Raw genomic sequence first — 20921 nt, 5'->3', positions numbered from 1 at the left:
ATGCTGGCAGCTCATTCTCAGCCATGTGAGAGGCAAAACACCAACAAGAAGAGTTGAAGTTAGAACTTTATTAGGACAAACCTAGGCACAATTGACCACAATCTCATGTTAAGGAGAGCACACAGGTCTTTTCAGGATTAAAAAATACATGTATGAAAAACATCTTACAAACAAAAAAAAACCTTTATTTTCTGCTCTGTGAGTGACAATGTATATATGTGTACAGGGAACTGTACCAAATCTAGCAGTGAATCAGGAGCAAGCATTCACAGTCCCTTTCAACAGCCCCTATGAGAGGGAATGGCTCGGCCCTCTCATAAGCTAGTCCCAAGCTTACACAGTCCAGCACTGGGAATCTATGGCCCATTTCTGAAAGGGCAGTGTAGGGTAAACAGAAGGGAGCAGCTTGGATCTGGTTAGCATATCTCTGTAAAAGAAGGATATCAGCTAAGCAGTGAGGAAATGTATCTGGAATGGGAGCTGCCTGCACACCTCATCCACCACACTCACTGTGCAGTGTTGGCCTCCAACAGCTGCTCTGCATGGCTACAGTGGTGGAAAGAGTTGGTCCATGGCTGGTTTCTTAGGCCATGTGCACTAGGGATTGAGTGGAGATGAAGAGAACCCAGTGGCAGAACAGAGACCTGATGTGAGGACAAATATCATGGCTTGCACTGGCTGACAGGTTTGAGAGAGCAGCCAAGAGCTGAATGCTGCATAGAGCCTGGAGAGGATTCTTGCTCCTTGCAAATGATGCTGAAGTGTTTTGGCAGGGCAGTGAGGAGAGGACACAGGCTGTGCCCCTTCAGCAGATGAAAAGAGGATGTTTTTCTCCCCATTCAGCAGCTGTTAGCACCTTTTCAGCAGAAAGATGAGTTTAAAAAGGGGGAGAAATCACTGTTTCCACATGATAATTGTTTTTTTTATTAGTAGAATATATGTTCTCACAGGAGAATCTCTATTTCTACTAACGGATGTCTTGCTTAGAATTGATGACATAAATATCTTGGAAAAATTCCATAGACTTCATCAGCTATTCACCTAACCAATATCCCAGAGCTCCTAGGGCCAGTCTGCTTTTCAGAAGTAGGAATGAGAAAGAGATTTCAAAGTTAGACATGAGGCATTGGCATTTGGGGGACCATGGACAATCCTTATCTACAGGAAGTGTTATATACACAGTGTCAAAAATTCAAGTAAGATTTACTGTATAGGTAAACTGGTATAAAATATCTGGGCTCAAGAAGAGAAAGGGAGGCTTAGAAAGACAGAGAACAAAGCAGGAGAGAAAGTCTTTCTTTTAGAAAGCCTACCATGGTGTTTCTGTTCCCGGCAGGTGAGAAAAGTATCAGCTTGGTATAACTGCCAAGCTCTTGTAGAAAATGTTAAATGGACACCAAAGCAGATACAAGGGTTTTGAAGTCCAGTCTGTTGAATGTAGTGTCGCAGTGGATGGCTGGCCTTGTGTTTGAGTGAGTCTAATAGCCACCTCTACCAGTTTTCAGCTAAGGACAGCAAGTCCCCAATCCCTGTAGGTCCCAGGAGATGTGAAGATGGCCCTGCTTGGCCATATTTTCATCAAGAGGGTGCCTCTCTTCAGCCTCCAAGGGTGTGTCCCCCAGTGGCTGCCTTTGTCTTGAGGTGTGAGGAGTGCTGTCTGCAATATAGCAATGATGTTCACTGAAAAGGAGCAAGAGGGTATTAAAAGAGAGAGAGGTTAGTGGCAAGAGTCTGGAGTCCACTTTGCAGAGGTTTACTAAGTGCTGAGACTGTTCCTCATCCCTGCTGGAGACAGGTCACACAGACAAATCATCTGACCTAGCCTTACTGCTGGCACGGCTGGTCTTGCTAAGTCGGCGTTTCTCATTGAAGTAGTTCTCGGGGAAGGCAGGCGCTGCACATTCATTGGCCACCTCTGGACTTTCCACGTAGCTGGACTTAATGAAGGGCCCTTCGCTGGCAGCATCCTCCTGACCATGGACCCGCTCAGTGGCAAAGTTGGCAGTATTCTGTTGAGAAGCCATCTTGTTGTTGAAGGGGCTGATGAACTTCCCATTGGGACTTGCCAAGCACTGATTAAAATCTGGAGGGGGAGTGTACATCTGGGCCCTTTCTACTTGTGGGGCAGACTCCAGTCTGCTGGGGGCTGTGCTGGGGCTGGGTTTGTAAGCCCGAGAGCACCTCTCTTTGGCTTTTTTCCAGCCCAAGTGGTACAGCTCAGCCAGGCTGAGAAATAGAGAGAGCACTGCCACAGCCAGCATGAAGACAATGAACACGTTCTTCTCGGTGGGCCGGGAAACATAGCAGTTGACAGGATGGGGGCAAGGTGCCCGCTGGCAGATATATAGAGTCTCTAGGAAGATCCCATACAAGATGTACTGTCCCACAATGAAAGCCACTTCCATGGCAGTGCGAATCAAAATGCTGTAGACATAGGTGTTGAGCAAACTGCCCCTGAGTATAATTTTGCCTCCTGATTCATCCCAGCAAGACAGCTCGGCCTTCTCTGCCACGGGGCATTTCTGCTGGTAGTATGTGTCACCATTGTTTTTCATCTCCCGAGCCTCTATTTCTGCTTCCTTCATCTTCCTCTTCTCTTCCATGCGCACTGTGTGCATGGCATGGCCCATGTACACCAGAGATGGAGTGGAGACAAAGATGATCTGGAGGACCCAAAACCGGACGTGGGAGATGGGGAAAGCCTTGTCATAGCAGACATTCTCACAACCAGGCTGTTGGGTGTCGCACATGAAGTCAGATTGCTCATCCCCCCACGAGGACTCAGCTGCTGTACCGAGTACCAGCATCCGGAAAATGAAGAGTACAGTCAGCCAGACTTTCCCCACCACTGTGGAGTGTTTGTGGACCTCCTCGAGGAACTCTCCCAGGAAACTCCAGTCCCCCATTTTTGCTCACCAGGAAGGATGAGAAGCCTTGAAGGGAGAATCGGACACAGCCTCTGTGAGAGAAAATGGACAGAAAAGAGAGAGTGGTTCTAAGAAAGGTTTGGAAATGCCCCACCAGGAATCTACAGAATGAAATGGCTTGTTTTGTGTCAAAAAAGCAAGTTTTTTTTTTTTTGTTTTTTTTTTTTTTAACCTGAAATAAATGATCTTTGGATTGCTGAAAACTTGTTTCACATCCATCGAAAACAATGTGTTGGGTTTTTTTTTTTTTTTTTTGGTTCAGCTACTGAAACAAAAAAGATTACTTTTTTTTTCCATAATCCAACTACAACCTGTTAAATGGGCTGATAATTTTTTTTAAAGATGGGCCGGATTTTCTTCTTAGTTCAGGAAGTCCTTTCACTGTGGTCAGCATATTGCATCCTCAATGGACTATGCAGTAAAAGCAATATTCATCTGTCTGCCAACTGTACACTGGGGAGTCCTTAAATGGACTGATCCTCTGGGAGATAAGACTGGAGTCTATAAGTTGGTCTGAGCAGTGCCTTGGGGCTTTTGTAAGTCTGCAGCTCCCGTTCACTTTGTGTAATACCTGCACAGACCTATGGAAATTGAAGTGCTCACAGCAATGGGCTTCATTTTTGATCTTGGTGCTACCATTAAAGTAAACGCACAGAAAGCCTTCCTGTTGCCCACCTGCCCCTATCCCATGGGTTTTGCTTTTGTTTTGTGGTGTTGCTGACTCCAAGTGTTTCAGTCAAGTTGCAAATGCTTCTGGGAGTAGCAAGGGCTTCAGTGAGCTGTGCCCATCTTGTTAACCAAACTCTGCTGCCAGCCTGACTGTCTGAAGAAGGAACTGCTGCAAAAGCTAAAAGTGGTGAGTTTTGCCCTCTCCCCTTTTCTTATAATCTGCAATAAAACCCTCAGTTCAAATTACACAAACATACAAACAAACAAAAAACCCCTCCCTTGAAATGCTTCTCTGGAAACACCTCCAAAGGACTAGCCGCTCCTGGGAACTGCCGTTTAGTGTGTGGTCTGACGAGACCAGCCCCAGGTGGGCTGGTAGTAAGATTGCAATTTCAGGATGCAGCAGAGCCTGCTTCCATTCTGTTTCCAACTCTGACAGACTGCTTCTGGCTGAGTCACTTAACCCTCTGGATAAAAAGAGAATGATGAGTTTAATCCATCCTTCCTGTGGCTCTATGGGAGTGCATGAAAGATCATTTGATCCAGTTACGCTCACCATACTTACCTTCCCGGGCACTGTGAAGCTCTCCCCTGTGCACGAACCAAGGGCTAGGTGCTATAAAGTGCACAATATTACCTTGAGATAATGTTCTCCCACAGTCACTCTTTTTGAAAACGCTCTCTTAATAAATAAATGAAAAGCTTAATAATTGTCAAAATGAAATATCAAAAGCCCCTAGACAAAGTAAATCCCCAAGCTGTGGGTACCAGAAATGTTAACTGTCCTTCTTTATTGTCTCTTGTCTTCAAGAGCCAATTGTTTTTACTGTGCAAAGAATGGCTGTGGAGAGTAGACACTGTTAAATGCTGAAAATTTACTACAGCAATATTGAGATTTCCTGTGTGCAGAAGCTGGAGAACACAGAGATGCAACTGTTGTGGGAACAAACCTCCCCTCTCTGCCAGTTACGTAATTGATAAAATTTAACATGGCAGTGCACACAATTTATGCCATTAAAAGTTGAATCCTTAAATTCCTGTTGCTACTGAATGCTGCCCTGATGAAAGCCAAAGATTCCCCTGGAGAAGGAGGAGGAGGTGATCATTTGCTTCCTCTTCTGCATGTTGGGACCTGTGTGAGAATGGAGAAAGGGCATACCAGGAAGCAAAAGATGGCTCTTTCCTGGCAGGAACGCTGCAATCATGCTAATGTAGATCCTAGTTTCTGTTTAGAGTTATACAGAAGCTGTTTTATCTGCTGCCAGCCCCAAACCAGCAAAGCAGTAACACAGAAAATCAATTAATCATTCTGGAAAATCATCTAATATTTCAGACTCTCCCTTTATCTGCACTGGTAAAAATGGTGAACTTACTGGCTTTGGTGTAGTTGCTGCATTCTGGAGAAATTAGCATCATGATTTGTCCTGTGAGCACTTAGAGTAGCCAAAGGATTAAATATAGGCAGATAAATCAGTGATGGAAAAATTTTAAAGACAGTTACCTGTACTGTATTACTGAAATCAGCATCATTTTCTTTGCAGAGTGATGACATGGCAGCCACCCACCTAGAGTTTGCTCTGCCGGTGTGTCCAAGGTCCAATGTGCTGTAGCACAGATATACATGTGGAATATTCCTTGTGGGGCAGCATGCTCAATGGTCTCCCCATTTTTCCATGTGAGTACATGTTGTTTGCAGGTGTCCCTATGGCTCTTGTGGTTGCTAGCTGGTTGGTTGCCTCTCTTGATTCACCATGCTCATTAGAGTAAAAATAAACAAAGTTCTCCCTGTTTGCAGCATGGCTGAATTTTCTACACTGCCATATATGTTTGGAATTGCAGACCAAGCATGCCTTCACATCGGTTCCACCCAGCGCTGGTACAGTTTGAGATGTTACTGTGACTTGTTTTTTCTCAGGGAAGGCTGCTACACTAGGCATGTGCAATCATAAAACTGAAGCGCACAGAACATGAAGTTGGCAAACTTAAACGCAAGAGCAGTCCAGAAATAAAAAATGACAATGGGCATAGGAGTAACTAATTTATCTGCCTCCCACATGTGTAATTTTTTGGAAGAGGAAGTGTATCAGAATGGTCCCATGTTGACAGCTGTGAGGCTTAGAGCGGATTTTAGGGCCATTCACTCTGCTCTTACCTGTTGGTTGCTCCCCTGCATAGGCTGTTTAAAGGAAGAACTGCTGTCTGGAAAGCAAGTGCTGCCCAGAGAACCAAATATCACTTTCTTTGCCTGCTTACAGCCCAACAGAGAACGAGCTGGCTGCTGAAAGGAGGTAGGCGGAAAGGGAGGATGGGTTTCTCATACTAAGAGAAGGTTGTTTCCCTCTGAGTACTGCATATGTGGCTTAGATGTTCTTTAGTTATTAGTGAGTTATTCTGCCAGTGCTAATCCAAGAGCCTCCTAAAACAACAGAAGAAAGTATCTAGTTATCTGTTGCCAGCAAGAAAAGAAGCATGGTTATCACCTCCTGACAGCTTTTCCTGGCTCTGTGGGACTGTCTCTGACTTAACCTTTCTCCTCAGGGCTTTACTATTCTTGGGAATTTTCCATATAGCTCCTTTTCCTCTTTCCCAGACCACTGTTATCCCCACATACTTTTAACTCTCAGCATGTGAGTATCTGTGGCCTTTTATATTCCTAGTTTGGACTTAATTGGACAAATCTGGTCTCTCTCTGGTATGACTCAGCGAAAAAAAGCTCTGGGTATCTTTGCACGGTCTCAGCACCTGATAGCAGAACATTTTGACAGGAGAGTTGTGCACATTCATGCAGCCCCCTTGGGCTGTGCCACTGCACTGCTGTGCTTTTGCCTGATAGCTTTCTGCTGGGTCAACAAAGAAGTTGTGCGCAGTCATGAGATCTTGGCAACAGGGAATGTGTATGTGACAAAGACCAGCTTTGCCCGGCACAAACCCAATGATGTGGCCATCCTGGCTTAATCATCACCTGGAATGCTATTAAAGCTGGGGAAAACCAAATATCAAGGCCGCAGACCAGGCGTGGAATCCACCCAGCTCCAGGTCTTGTGACTGCCAAATTCCAAGATAAAAATACCCCTGCAGAGATGGCACCTGCTAGTACACCAGGCTGGCTTGCAAACAAGTTACTGCTGCTTCCTATCCTTTTTTGTGTTACCTATTTCTATGGGAGGCTAAGTGTTTGTAGCTTGCAGAGCAGTTTTGCCATTCCTATTTATGATGCCACATGATCTGAATGACAGGCAGGCATTTTGCGTCACTGCTTCTTGCTCTGGCAGATGCACTGGTTCTGGTCAAACTAGCCATGGCTTCAGGGAACAGCTGGGAAATTCACACCAAAGAGACAGGCAGGCTGTTCCTGCCATGTGAATGTTTTCCCTACACAATTCTCTTTTCAGTAAAAGCCTATTTCCCCAGGGGTTGCTAGGAATCTACTGGTTTCCCCCTCTTTAGAAGACAGGCGAGACTATCAGTAGAGATATAAATAGCTGAGCTCAACACTTCACAGTAACTTTTCCCACAAGGAAGGTGACAGGAGGACGCCATCTCTGCAGGATGTTTCTAAAATAAAGTGGAGAGCCTGATTATAGCATTGTTTCTGCTCTCTCTCTCTCAGCTCACCTCTTCCCCTTGGCAGGTCCCAGACACACTCAGGGAGGCTCTCTGAGAAAGGCCTGTTTGTATGAGGGAAATGTGGTTCCCAGAGAGGAAGAAAGGAATGAATTCAAAGCCATTGTATTTTTGCCTTGATGCCCTTGTGTATTTGATAATAATCAGACTTCCCAACCAACTTTAAACCTGGGCACGAGATGTTATGAACAGACTCATGTGACAGACACAGCCCTGGTGTATGGAGGCCATGCAGCAAGTCCCCCATTTCTGAGGCACCGAATGGACAGGGAATCATATCTGTTAAGCAAAGGGCATGAAAGATTTGACAGCCTGCTTTAGTTGGAGCACCCAGACCAGTTGTGGCATGATCGATGCCTAGGAATTGCTTGTGGCCTCCTTTCCTCCAGCTGTCAGCTCCTACCAGGTCCACTGGAGTGGGTGGCACAACAGATAGCTACTGCACGGGTATGTGGGTAGAAGTCTTTTCCCTGGAGAATCATTACCAACTGTCTAGTTACAGCCAGACCTGAGTGGCCCCAGCACTGCAAAGCTGGCTGTTCACACCTCTAGACACTTGAAAAGAACACCTTCAGCTCTGCCACTGGAGAGCATAGTTAATGCTGATTTTTCATAAAGCGGTACCTTTCACTTTAAGATCTCTGCCCCCCTGTTAGCAGTAGCTCAGTCTCAGCATCCAGCGAAGTTCAGGTTCTGTCACCTTTATCTTGCAAATGATGATCACTGGGGTATAGAATGAGCAAACTGCTTCTTCAAGGTCACAATGTCAGTAGCAGCATGGGGATAGAGCTCAGGGGTTGTGACTTGCAAACCTGTGCCCTTCTTTTCTGTGCAGCGCTGCCTCTTGGACTTCACAACAGCAACGCAAGGCTGCTTCCACAGCCTCCATCACAGATCATAGCTGCAGGGCAAACTGATACCTTTCTGTCCTGTGCCCCAGGACAATACTCTCTTAATGATCTGAAAGAAGTCCGTCTCATGCTACCCTTCTATAACAGGCACACCTGGCCCCTTCCCTTCTGTAACAGGCAACCAGAGGGGTGCTTTTCTAAGAGACAAGTGTCTGTTACTTCTGACAGAGCCCACAACCATGATCAGTGCCCAAAAGGAAGAAGCAGCCTTTTCATTACAAGTGTATCGTGCTCCTTTGTTGCCAGGACGTGAACATGGGGCATGTGGCTTACCGCATTAAAAGAAGATGAATAAAGCTAGAACTGCACTCTTCATAGTGGGTGTGATGCTTTGAATTCCAGAGGCTTCTCAGGGTTTGGGACACAAAATGATGCTAAAACCCACCTCAGCATGTATCTTTTTGTTCATTGCTACTGACGTTGGCTCTTTCATATATGTGTATGATGGATGAGCAGTGACCCATTAGGCACTGTCATCCAAACACCACCCCTCTGGCATCATACACACAAGCATGTGCTTATGATAAATTTTGGCCTGAAATAGGCCAGTTCTTTAGCCAGCTTTATAACTCTGATCTATGCATGGAACTGAACTAAATGTGTTCGTGTTCCTTTATGCTTAAAAAAATGGACTGGCACATTTATGTCGGTTCCTTTCTAGTTTCTTGGGTTAAAAATCCTGTGCTAGAATCAGTAGAAAGGACAGTGATTTTGATTCCTGTGCTTAAATCAAATGGGAAAGACAGAGCTGTGTTAACAGCTTCTGCCCTAGAAGACAGCCATCCAGTGTCTCTTGTCTCTCTGCTCATCCTAAGTTAACTGCAATTTCTGAAGGGTCATGCTGATATCCAGACCATTGGCCTTGATTGCAGTTGCAGACAGCTTGTTATTCCTTGATGAGGTGTCCTTTCCCCCTGCTCTCCTAATGTGGAGGATCTCAGAGTTCACAAAAAAGAGAGTGGGTGAGAAGATAAGGGAGCTGAATGACCTGTCACCTCCTGAACACACACATACCCTGACGCACACAGAGTCACAGACAGAGGGAGATCACTCAACACCTCCAAGTGTATAAATTAGGAATGTGTTACACAAACAGATGACAGTATTACATAGAATATTTTAATCTGAAATGGTGGTAGAAACTGCAGAGTCTTCCACTTTGCTAAATTCTTATTATTTGTCTATCCAGTACTTCTACTGCTTTTTTCTTTCTTGGCCAGGGTCCAACTGTCCTTCAACATACCTTAGGGCCAAGATCTGCCTGACTGGAGACCAAGAACAGAAGAGAACTTGAACTCAGGTGAGTCAAGCTGAGGGCTGAATGTGGCTGATGGTGTTTGAAAATCCTGCTTTGAGTAACTACATGATAGCAGTATCCAGGCTTGCATTTTGCATGCAGGGACCCCATAGATTCTCTTGGGATTCTCTCTATGCCTTACAAAGCTGGGTGCTAAGCCCAACAAATGCAATAAAACTGAACTTGGTGTAAGCCAAGAAAAGCCTCGCATGTGCTATTATGAGGAAATAAAATCAATTCTAAGTGCTACAAACAGGCAAATGGATTTTATTCAGCTTACTCCTTAACAAACAGGATGAAGAACATTCAGTTCAGGATTACAGCGTTTGGTGTACCTTTATATCTGTAAAGAGAAGCTAACTTATATGTATTTGTGGTTGATACTAATTTGGGCAGTGCAGTATACACTGAGATGACAGCCAAACAGGGCAAACAGACTGCCAGAGAGTAGAAACATGCTGAGAATTACTGAGATTGGCTTAGGAAAGCAGTTCCCGAGCTCTGTTGAGAGAAATTGTTCATAAGCACTGTATGGTTAGTAGGGGCGGCTGTATGGTTAGTAGGGGCGGCTGTTATAAGGAAACATGCAGGTGATAGTAGGCACCACCGTGGATGCAATATGGCAACAAAAAAGCTGTCTATGTGATTTTAGGCTGGTCCATAGACTGCAAATGATGTCTGTCAGAACAGTGTTGAAAAAAACAGTGAAGGGACTGGAGAGGTAATGGGAGAAGAAGAGGGCTCACATTTTCAGACTTGCTCCATCTTTTACCTCCTTCTCTGTACACCATCATGTTTCCCTGCCTGTCCCTTCTCAGTTTTTCCCTTACAGCTCAGCTCCCCATTTGGAGCCCTGCCTCAGCTTTTAAGCAGTTTTGACCACATAACTCTTTCCACTGCCCAGTTGTTAATGTTTTCAGCTTTAGAAAGGGGAATTTTTCACTGACTAGCTACTTCTCAGTTAGTATAAAGAGCCTTGTCAAATCTCTTTCTTTCTTTCTGAAGATCTGTAGGAGTCCCTTCACACTTTAACCTGATTGCTGTATCCTCGCCTCCAAATATTTCATTTCTCATTCAGAACAATGTCTGGCTATAGCTTGTGAGTGGGTTACTTTATATACTCAGTGTGTGTACATGTGTATGCACACACACACACTCTTTAAAAAAAAACCCCAAACCTAATATTAAATCTTCAGAACTAAGCAGCTGGGAGTTAGTTTTCTAAGCAATCTTAATTCAATCTCTTTGTGCCTGTGCCTCATGGCTGCGAGTCTTTAACCACATCCTCACATTGTCACCTCATTCTTTGCACAGGATGCCTGCCTTATTCTGTGCCAGCCTGGCTGGGGCTTTCTTGAACAGCAGCTATTCAATGTTTTGTTTTCTCTTCATTGTTCAGTAGGTGGCCTGTGCCTCATTTACTGTACATTATTCAAGTCCTGTTCTAAAGAGAGAATTATTAGTTTCCTCATGGGTTTTCCTATGGCTTTCATCACAACAGTATCTGATTGCTTCACAATTATTAATTTACTTATTTTCCTCACCACCCGGAGATGAGGAGATGGTATTGTCCCAACTTTACAGCTGAGAAAGTAAGGCAGTGAGAGATAAAGATAAAAAATGTTCATTAATTCTGAAAGCTAGTTGGAGATGCTGCTAGTCTTGTGGGTTTTTTTCAGTGTACTTAGAATTATACAACATATGTTCAAAGCATAGCTCTCTTCATTTAACACTGGAGTGGGAAAGTTTATCATTTCCAAGTTAGACCACATAAAAGTCAGACATCCAGAAAGTGAGAGACACCACTTAGGGATCGCTTGTGAAGAAATGAGGCTTAAGTTATTTCCCCCGATATAACATAGGAAATCGGAGTAAGAAGTGGGAATAAAATCCAGTCCTCTTAAAAAGCTTTATGTTATTTTAAACTGGAGACTATTTTTTTTTTTTTCTCATCTCGATTTTCCCTCCTTTCTTCACTGGACATCTGAATGCAGCAAAACACCCTGCAGGTGTGCAGCAGTCATCCCGCCTGGACAGCCCCATTTCCAGAGCCACCCTATGCCCTGACCAAGGCACCTCCTCAGCTTTTCTGCTTCTATGGCAGAAGAGTTTCATATGGAAATTTTTGGCTGTTCTCACTGCATGTCTATAATCAAAAAGATAGTGAATAAAGATAGAAAAGTGAGTGTAAAACCATTTGTTCTTACATTAGAAAACACTGTCCCTCTTTAAAGATACACTAGAGAGACATAGAGGCACCCATCTCACTACTTAATATATGGCATGAATATTTCTTTGTTTCAGGAAAGAGATGGAGTGTTAGCATGTTGTTGACAGACATCTTTCTGTTTCTTATCAATAGCCATAAAATTGATTTCTTTTTCTCTATGTGAATTCTAAGTCCAAAGATTGAAGTTTCTCTGGTACCTCCTGGGAACCATTTCTAATTTTAAGCCTCTGCCCTCGTGCCTCATACAATAGCACCCGAGGTGTGGATCAGTCTCTGAAATATGCTCCCTAATGACATGGTATAGTGCTGAATTACTCATTCCCTCTCGTCTATTTTCAATGCTGCAAGATAAGTCAGAAAACAAGGACAAATGTGCAGAATGTGTGAAATCTCTCTGAAGGTCAAAAAGAGAAGAGAGGCTGGGGTAGGAAGCTCTATATTTTCTGGCAAGCTTTAAATTTTCCTATGAAAACGCTAAATACTAAAATATGATAAAATATATTGCTGAGAAAAAAAAAAAAAAACTCAAATACTTATAGTAGCAGGAATACTTAACATAGTTCCCAAGTGACCAGAGTCTGATGAGTATTTTAAACCCTGAAACCTCAGGAATTCTAAACTAGAGTTTCACCCTCAAGAAAAGGAAAAAGAAGGTTAGAAATGTGCTTTCTCCTCAAAGTAGATTTTCAAAGGACCAGCAAAGGCAGAAAGGCAGAATTCCTTGAATTTTGGTGCAAATACAGAAACTGTGTGAGAATTTTGAATAACAGTTTAACCCAATCCTGGCTGCACACATACATGCACACATATATCACATGCATAAAGTTCTTTAACCACAAAGAAAGGATCATATAGGCAGCAGTAGGGACATACATATCAAGAAGGTACTTTGACAAGTTTAATGATGAGGAAGAGCTCAGCAATTAGAGTTCATTCAGTCCATGACTTTCTCGTTTGAGATTTGTCCAGAAATACTATTTATATAATCCTTTGATAGCTTTTACAGTGCTTCAGGAACAGAGATTCTGCCTCAGTTTACCTGAGCTAATAAAATCAGAAGCCCACGAAACTCATTAAATGGTCACAAATGACCAGTAAAGTGCTTCTCTGGGAAATTAAGGGGTCACCACAGAGCTGAGGCTGGCAATTAGCAGGCAACCTTTACACTTACTCCCTTTGCTCCTGAATAGGACAGGTGGAAGGTGAAAGGATAAAGGTACCATTTTCTCAGGCTAGAGTATTCTTTGAAACCTACAGTGGCAATGCTAGAGATACTGAATTATGGAAATATAATTGAGTAATTATCCTAAGTAGAAAAGGGGGACAAAAAGTTAGAAATTAAAATAAAAAGAAGACAAGGAAGCAAGAAGCTGCTAGTGGGAGTGTGTTTGTCCCTTTAGGTCTGTGTGTCTCTTTGCTAGAGCAGCTCTGAGCAGTGTCAGGATGAAGAAGAAAGGCATTCCACCCGCGGTGCACACAGTATGTATGACTGGGAGACACAAGTAAGGCAGTTCTGTACATTTGAGTTGCATTCCCAGGCTCCATGTCACAAAGCAGCAGGGATACAACACTCTCAAGGAAAGAAGCTGCAATGTTTTGAAGACATTCTGCATGCCTTGGAACAGCCAGTTCACACAGATGCTTGATAAAGTGTTTATACCCTGGAAGCCTCTCATGGGTAAGAGTTCCCTTCACCACCCTCCCCAGAGCAGCCCGACAGCATGCTGAGATTGGATCTAACAGAAACTGCAATTTGCACATTATACTGTCTGAGGATATTTGGGGCTTTCATCCTGCTTCCCTGTACATTGAAATGTACTGGTATAAATATTCATTTCAGGGAGGCTCCTCTGTCAGTTCTATAGCTGCTCATAGCACAAACGTTTAATTTTTAAAGTGTCCCAAGCCCACCTTACTACTAGTGGGAATGTTTTGGAGAGAAATGAAAAGAAAAAGTACATTTCTTAAGTTATTTTTGGCTGTCCTTCTTTTTCTGCCTCACCAAATCCTACTATCCCCTTATGCTATTTTCCCCTTGAGTCTAGCAGCCTAATCCCCTACTGATGCTTCTACAGTTCTGTTGTCCCCCCCCCATGCTTACTTACCTGATTTCCAGTACCTTTATTGCTTCTTTCCTTGCTTTAGCACTTTTCCTTTTTATAGTTGAGTGGGACTGTTTGTTCTTCTCAGTTGCTTGGTTTTATTCCTTTAATATGGTTCTCTCTCTCTTCCTCTCTTTTTCTCCACCCCCTTTCTGTGTCACTTTCTGTCTTCCCCACTGCCTCCCTGTCTTTCTTCCTCTTCTTTCTTCACCTACTTTTATTGTCTCTCCTTCCCCTCCAGCTTAATCTACTTTCAAACCTATTTTCCCACTGTTTTTCTTTTGAAGACTATCGATCTATTTTCTCCCTTTCCATTCTCCGTCTCTCTCTGTGCCACCCTTCCCATGCTGACACCATGCACTGACTGCAGGCTTTGCGCTGTCCTTTCCAGTTGTTGTACCGCTGTTCCTCGCACCTCCTCCCTAGATAACAGGCCATGGTCTAAGCTGTCCTTAAATGAGAAGAGAGTGGGTTACCCTGCAGTTATCCCAGTCAGAGTTTACGAAGGTTCCACGTGGGACCTCAGCTAAGGATATCTTTCTTATTTTATTCTTATTTCTTATTCTTATTCTTACTCTAAGCTCAGCCAGACAAAGCAGAGTTCATAAGGAGCAGGCTCCTGCACCTCTCCAAGTAAAGTAGGACTTGCTCTGCTGACTAGGACCAAGGGCATATAGCATTGTTGGAGCCTTGTCCCAGGAGCACTTGATGCTTCCAAGGAAGGTGTCACAGGCCTTCTTCTGAATAAAGAATAAACTGCTGATCTGGGGAGGTGTTTTCTGACCCCCATCCCTCACTATCTGTTGCATGAGTGTTTCAACCTTTCTAAAAATGCTTTGGACATATCAAGGACCTGATGTTCTTGTATTTTATGTATGTGAGTCAAATCTAGCCTCTGATTCCTGCTAAACATCAGGCCCCAGTGATGACAGTGGATCTGAGATGCTTTCTGGCTTGAACAAAGGCTGGTCTCAAAGAACCAGTATCAGGAGAATGTGATTTGTGCAGAAGACTGCTGTACCCTGAGAATCAGCTTGCTATGCACAAGCTCTGGTGAATGTCCCTCCAGCAATCCTTCCTGGGCTAGATCTTTCTCATCCAGAACATAATAGCCAGCAGTCCCTATGCAACAACTAGTATAGAGCAAGAAATCAGTGTGGTCCTGAGACTAAAACACAGGGCTGGCAACTCTTCTAGTCTAATCACCATTCTCCCACTAATGTTGCTGTACCCACCCTCCGTCAGAAAATTGAAGGCCTGCCTATAAAGGGACAGTGCTGTTCAGAGGCTACTCTGGAGTCATGTCCTGTGTGGACACTCTTGCTCTGAAGTAAGAATGCATCTCATTTCCAAGAAGGCTAATCTCCCCCATGCAAAATCCTCATGGATTATTTAAGGATATGAGATAAACAGTAAACTAGTATGGAGAAGACCATAATCATTTACCACTTCAATCTATCTTCAGAGAAAATGGGAATGTTTCTGGAGTTCTTTTTCCTCTCTCCTGCCTGATAATTGTATTCCTGTGATGAAATTTCATAGGAAGAATATCACTGTATTCTTTAGGTCTTTCCAGAGTAATTTCCACAAAGCATTGTTATGTAAAGTCCTATTGATTTTATGAAATTGCCAAGGACTTCACCACAGGAGTATTCAAAAAAAGATGTTAATACAGACCTAGCTCACAGAGAAGGCTTTGGGTTTGGTTAGCTAAACCTTCTCAAGTGTTTATCATGTGCTATAGAGATACAGTACCTGTGTGAACCAGGTGTAATGTAATATCCCCTCCCTGCCTTGCTGACATTTTGCTGTGCGCTGAGGGTGATCAAATCTGATTTTTGCTCAGTCCTTGGCCTTTCCTACTCCAGTATTGTTCCAGAGTGGAATACTCTTTCTTCTACAGAGTTAATCTCTGAATCCAACTAATACAATCTGGTTCTGTTGGGTGAATAGGGGGAGAAAGTTTCTGTCAGATGCATGCATCATGTACATATGGTAACTGTTAAGGGCTCTTTTTTCAGGGAATCATTTGAATTTTGATGCACAGAAGGGAAATGGGTGAAGGCAGTTTGGGAGGCAATGGATAGAAAGATGAGTGGAGATGTTGTATCCTGGGTGAACAATCTTCCGAGCCCCTGCATGTCCTCCCTCCTCTTCCCAATTGTACCTTCTTTAAGGGAAAACAGAGGTGTTGTGGCAACTTCTCCTGCTCTACATCTAGAGAAATAGTTATTTTGCCTGCTGGTAAGCTGGGAAGAAGGATTTCTCCTCCCCTCCCCAAGAGACTGCTATGCAAAGCTTTTATGATTTGACTGAGGAGAGCAAGTGGAAGAGAATGCTCCCCCAGCCTGGACATGAGAAGAACAGCTGACAAATTGTCTTACGCAGCTTGTGGATATTAGCAGTTTGTGATGCTGTAGAAAAGACTTTGAAGGAAAAGAGAAATAAAAGCAGGGAGACAGGGAAAAATGTGATAAAATGGACCATGTTTTGATCAAAGGTAAATGACTTTCTTGGGGTAAGATTTTTGACCTTCTAGGTAAAAGAAACACACCAGATCTTATCTATCTAGACTTCAGTAAGACATCTATTATGCTGTTCCAGAAGCAATTAGTGAAGAAGATTCAGCTGAAGAAGACAGGGATTTAGAAAAGTCCTCAAGTGGGTAAGAGACGGGCAGAATTGAGACACTGGTTCCCTAATAGGAAGAAGGGAAGTTATCTGTGAGGCTGCTCGAGGATAACTCTTAGGACTGATCTTTTTTAGTATTTGTGTTAATTACCTTGGCACTAAAAGTAGGCATGGTAATGAAATTTGTTGACGGAAAAAAGCTGGGAGGTATTGTCAGGACAGAGGTGGATTCCAGCGCAAAAACTGAGGGCTCTTTTAGTCTGAAGTAATTGAGGTGAGGTGAAATGGGAGAGCGCACTAGGAGAGGAATAGGGACCTTTCCTAGCAATTCAGAGTTCCTCAGTCAGCCTGGCAGAGTAGGAGAAATTTGTGGGTGAAAGTCATCAGATGAGGAGGAACCACTGGTGTGATGTAAGGCTGAAAAAGGCAAGTGAGTTCTCAGTATTTTAAGTTGCAGGGAGTAAGATTAATCTCACTGTCCAAGAGGCTGTGAGGCTCCACTGAATAGTATGTGTAGTGCTGCCCACTCATGCTCAAGACAGAGATTCAGCCTGGAACAGGCAAAAAGATGATCAGAGGGATAGAGATTATATTTACTTCCCAGTCACAGAAGTGACTGCAGTAGTGCACAGAGGTATTTGATCTGATGTGAAAATAGCTCAGGTGTCAGTACAAGCTTTTATGCATTTAATTATTTTGCACAGAACTCCATGCTACTGCAGCTACCCACCATAATTAAAATGTGGTGTGATGTGTCTGCAGGGTAAATACTAGAAGGGAGCTTAGTTACTTAGTCTGGCAGAACAAAGGTTAAGAGAGGAGAGATTTGCTGCCTATAAATACTTCTAGGAATTGAGGGTTGGAAAAATGCTAGAGAGAGAGAAGAGCTACTTAAGCTAAAGGACAATGTGGCCTAAGAATAAATAGATATAAATTGGTCATGAACGAATTTAAGTTGGAAATCAGAAGGTTTCTAAGCAACAACAGGGAAGGAGATGCTGGAACAGCATTCCAGAAGCAGAAGTGAGGGCAGAAACCTAAGGAGATTTAGGGTAGAGCTTAGTAAGTTTAAAAAAGGCCATTCGTGTTGTACTTGCCTGTTATTCAAATGGATTGAACCTGATAAACCAAGCAGTTCCTTTTTGATTCTGTTTCCTGTACTTTCCTCATTGTCCTGTCAGAGCTACTCCCTTTCATGCAGAAGTCAGATAAATTCTGAATTGAGTATCAGCGTGATGAGTTTTTCGGCTTTGATCCCATGGATATTTCACAGAGGAGTCATTCATTAAAAAACCAAAAAAACCAAGGCAACACAATTTACGCAAAAGGTCTGCAAATGTGCAGTAGTATAGATGAGAGCTCACATATGATTGAGCTTCTTCACATAAAATAGATGTTCTTGGAGCATCTGCTTTTGCTGGAAGGCTGTTTCAAATGTGGGTAAATGTTCTGAGATTTAAGAACTTTAAGAGACTGTCTGAAACAAAAATGCCTTGTTCTTTCTTGACATTGCAGAGGGCTTGGGGAGGATATCAGATTTACTACAATGGGAAATTTTAGGGAAAGAAAAAAGCAACCATTGAGATAGAAACTTCCTGTAGGTGCCTCTCTGATGCCTGGCCATGCCGCTGCACTAACTACACCTCATTTTTTATATCCTTCTATGCTGGACAGACACCTCTAGTGCCTTCTCTAAATTTCCAGTGGATGCTACCCCTCTTGGTGAAACATTTTGTCTAAAATCCCCCTGGTGTGGGCATGATTGGAATAGAAGGAGGGAGAGAGGTTGTTCTTTATAGATTAAGCCTCTGGAGATGGCTTGAAGGCATCCTCTAGCAGGAAGCAAATTCCCAAGGACAGGCTTGGTCCCAGGGGGAACATGAGTAGTATGTGATGACAGGCCCCTTAGTGAGGGGAAATAGTTGTATATCCACAGTTTCTGTTTAATAAATAATCCCAATTATTCCATTAGAGATGACATCCTTTCCCCAGTCTTTTACCGCCCCAGATACCAAACTGGCACAGAGTGAGAAAAGAGGAAAGGAGAAACAAAAAGAAAAAAAAATGTGAAAATGTCACTGTGTATCCATAACATTTGCCAGCAGTTTTCAGTGAGAAAAGCTGGAAGAAAACTTAATATTACTGAGGAAAAATGACCATCTTTCCCAAAATAATGCTTAGTTGTCAGCTTTAGTGGAAATAAAGCACTACACTCTCACAGCTACTGCTTTCCACCTCTCAACTCTGCATCATCTCTGAGAAGTTGAGAAGTACTTTGCAAATGATAATGTAATTACACCTCCTGTGAACAACCTCCTTTTTTTACAAGTGGAGGAACCAAACCGTGGAGAGCCCAAAGGATTTGTCCAAAGGATGAGGAAATCATTTTCAAGAAAGGAATCCACATCTACCTAGCCACCAAGCATTCACTTTCTTCTATAAAAATGAAACTTCCAACTTGATGAATTGCTCCTTCACACAAGTATATATATGTATGCACATGCATACATACCTCTCTCTACATACACACATATACACCCATATATATACATATATTTTCCAAAATAAGAAGAAAAGAAAGGATAAACCTTTACCTCTTTCTGCTGAGCCTGCACAGGTAGAGGGAGCTGATGAAGCTCACTGGAGGGTTAGCTTTAGTACAGACCCTCGGGCATGCTGCAGTCCCCCACTTGGTCAGTGTTCAGCTCTCAGAAGAGATCAGTGAGGGAGGACACTTTGGACAGGACAAGCAAACCTCAGCCAGCTCCCAGAAACTCAGCCTCCTATGTGGTCTGACACTGGCTCACTGGCTGGAGATTCCCTCAAGCCTGAAGGACCAATGCTGGGGGAGGCTAGCTCCTGAGCTGTTCCTGATATGCACTGGCAGCTGTCTGCTTGCTATTCTTTTAAAGAGTCTTCGTGGATCAGGATAAAAGTGTGAGCTTACGCAGGCGGCATTGTAAGCACAACTTGGCTCAAGTTCAGCTCTTCCTCTGGCTCCCAGCTACTCTATTTTTAATTAAGGAATTTGAGGCTATCAGAAAGGAAGTTAAATTGTTTTAGGAAAACAATAGAAAAGCAACTTAAAGTTTATTAGCTTCCTGCTCAGGGCCTGGGACCAACTTGTCAAACTTATTAGAGTGATGGCAGAGCTATTTATTTAAAAGGGCCAGCGACAAGACTCACAATTTCATTCCTCTTTAGGTCTCACTGAAAACAAAGGAAAGCCATAAAATAATATCTGAAGGGAGCAGATGGCTAGCTGGTAAATGGTGCAAGTAAGGTTGCCCTGTGAGCCATTCATGCTGTCCACCAGTGTAATGACTTTGGTGGGATTCTGTTATCAAACGAATGCCCAGCCCTACATTCACAATCCAGTCCCCCATCCCAAATTCTTTATTGTGGCCCAAATTTTCAAATCAAAACTTCATATCTGAGATTACAAATTTGGCAGGAAAAGGTTTTCATTTAGAGCTACAGAAAGGAGCAAAACAATACAGCAGGTCTGCAGAAGTTCCAGGAATAGAACCCAGGTGTCCTCGATCCTGTTGGAGTGCCTGAGCCCCCAGAATGTAAAAATATTTATATCCCTCAGAAGCAGCTGCAGTCTGCTTCTCTATTCAGCTACCCCAAAGTAGCAGTGCCATAAAGTCACTGGATACTTGCTGGCATGCAGCTAGTGAGAGGAATGGACAGCCAAGCTATTCAGATTTGCATGCAAAAAATGTTCATGCTGTCTGACCCTTTCTAAGAAGTTTCATCATTTTCAAAGTTACAAGAAGAGAATGAAACAAGTAACCGAGAAGCATTTACAAACTCTGTTTAATGCAGAACCCTTTTTCAGAGGGCCCTCTGCTACTGGAGTTTTTAACCCATTTCTAGGGAACATACAGGAAGACCTCACCTTTCCCCTTAATGGTGCGGTATAGCCTCTAGAAGGTCAGACGCTGAGAGGTAGTGAGCACACAGTGCTATGCAAGAAGGCTTTGAACGAGTAACCGCATTTCAGATGAAAGAAAGAGCTCACTTCAGAAATTCTCTTCCTTCTTCTCCTTAGTTTAACTAAAAGTGGGAATGCCAAACTACACTGTTCTCTAATGCCTAGGGTAATAATGTATCTTGCGTTAGCAAGTGTTAGAAGATCTTGGATTATTTTTTCCTTTAATTTATCTGGGTTAGATGCTTATAAGAGGGTCAAAGTGAGTAGATTTTAATCAAAATTCATCTGTTTTGTAGGTACTCTTACAACTTTTAGAATGTTTCTGTAATTTTTGTCCCTCTATGATATTTTCTTGGTAAATAAATAAGCCGGATAAGTACACAGAACAGTACAACATCCTAATTCATTACAGTCCCTAGCTGTTTACTTAATTTTAAGTACATGTTTGGGTTGCATTGATTTCAATGAGCCTTAGCAGCCTGAAAGTTAAGCATCCTACATCACTACCAGGCCATCTTTGCTGAGGGAATTCCCAGGCAGATAGCAGTTATTCAGTATATTTCCAAATTGTCTCTGTGTAAAGGATACCA

At 43.1% G+C, this 20921-nt stretch overlaps 2 protein-coding genes across 9 annotated transcripts in view; one reads left to right on the top strand and one right to left on the bottom strand.

Annotated features, from left to right (window-relative positions):
- GJA8 (gap junction protein alpha 8) overlaps positions 1-20921 on the top strand; it is a 74059-nt gene that overhangs the window by 8748 nt on the left and 44390 nt on the right. For 2 of the 6 annotated variants that reach the window (XM_085323021.1, XM_085323018.1), the window contains exon 1: positions 9176-9431. The gene's annotated coding sequence lies outside the window, so the exon portion shown is untranslated. Of the gene's footprint in view, positions 1-5138; positions 5272-9175; positions 9432-12045; positions 13337-20921 lie in introns of those variants that run through there. The other 4 variants (XM_085323023.1, XM_085323022.1, XM_085323019.1 and 1 more) reach the window with 3 other exon arrangements.
- On the bottom strand, positions 54-19275 carry GJA5 (gap junction protein alpha 5). 3 transcript variants are annotated; one of them, XM_085323029.1, is made up of 2 exons: positions 18986-19275; positions 54-2959 (listed from the first exon to the last, which is right to left on the bottom strand). In XM_085323029.1, the coding sequence occupies exon 2, from the start codon at positions 2904-2906 to the stop codon at positions 1797-1799; it is 1110 nt and encodes a 369-aa protein (XP_085179155.1). In that variant the 5' UTR covers positions 2907-2959; positions 18986-19275; the 3' UTR covers positions 54-1796. The 3 variants fall into 3 exon arrangements, with proteins under 3 accessions (XP_085179155.1, XP_085179154.1, XP_085179156.1); XM_085323028.1 differs by lacking the exon at positions 18986-19275 and adding an exon at positions 13764-14141; XM_085323030.1 differs by lacking the exon at positions 18986-19275 and adding an exon at positions 13778-14141.

Source organism: Rhea americana, unplaced genomic scaffold (assembly GCF_003343005.1).
Source record: "Rhea americana isolate MKP2758 unplaced genomic scaffold, rheAme1 scaffold_81, whole genome shotgun sequence".
Classification (NCBI taxonomy): Eukaryota; Metazoa; Chordata; class Aves; order Rheiformes; family Rheidae; genus Rhea; species Rhea americana.
This window is presented reverse-complemented; position numbering and strand designations above follow the sequence as displayed.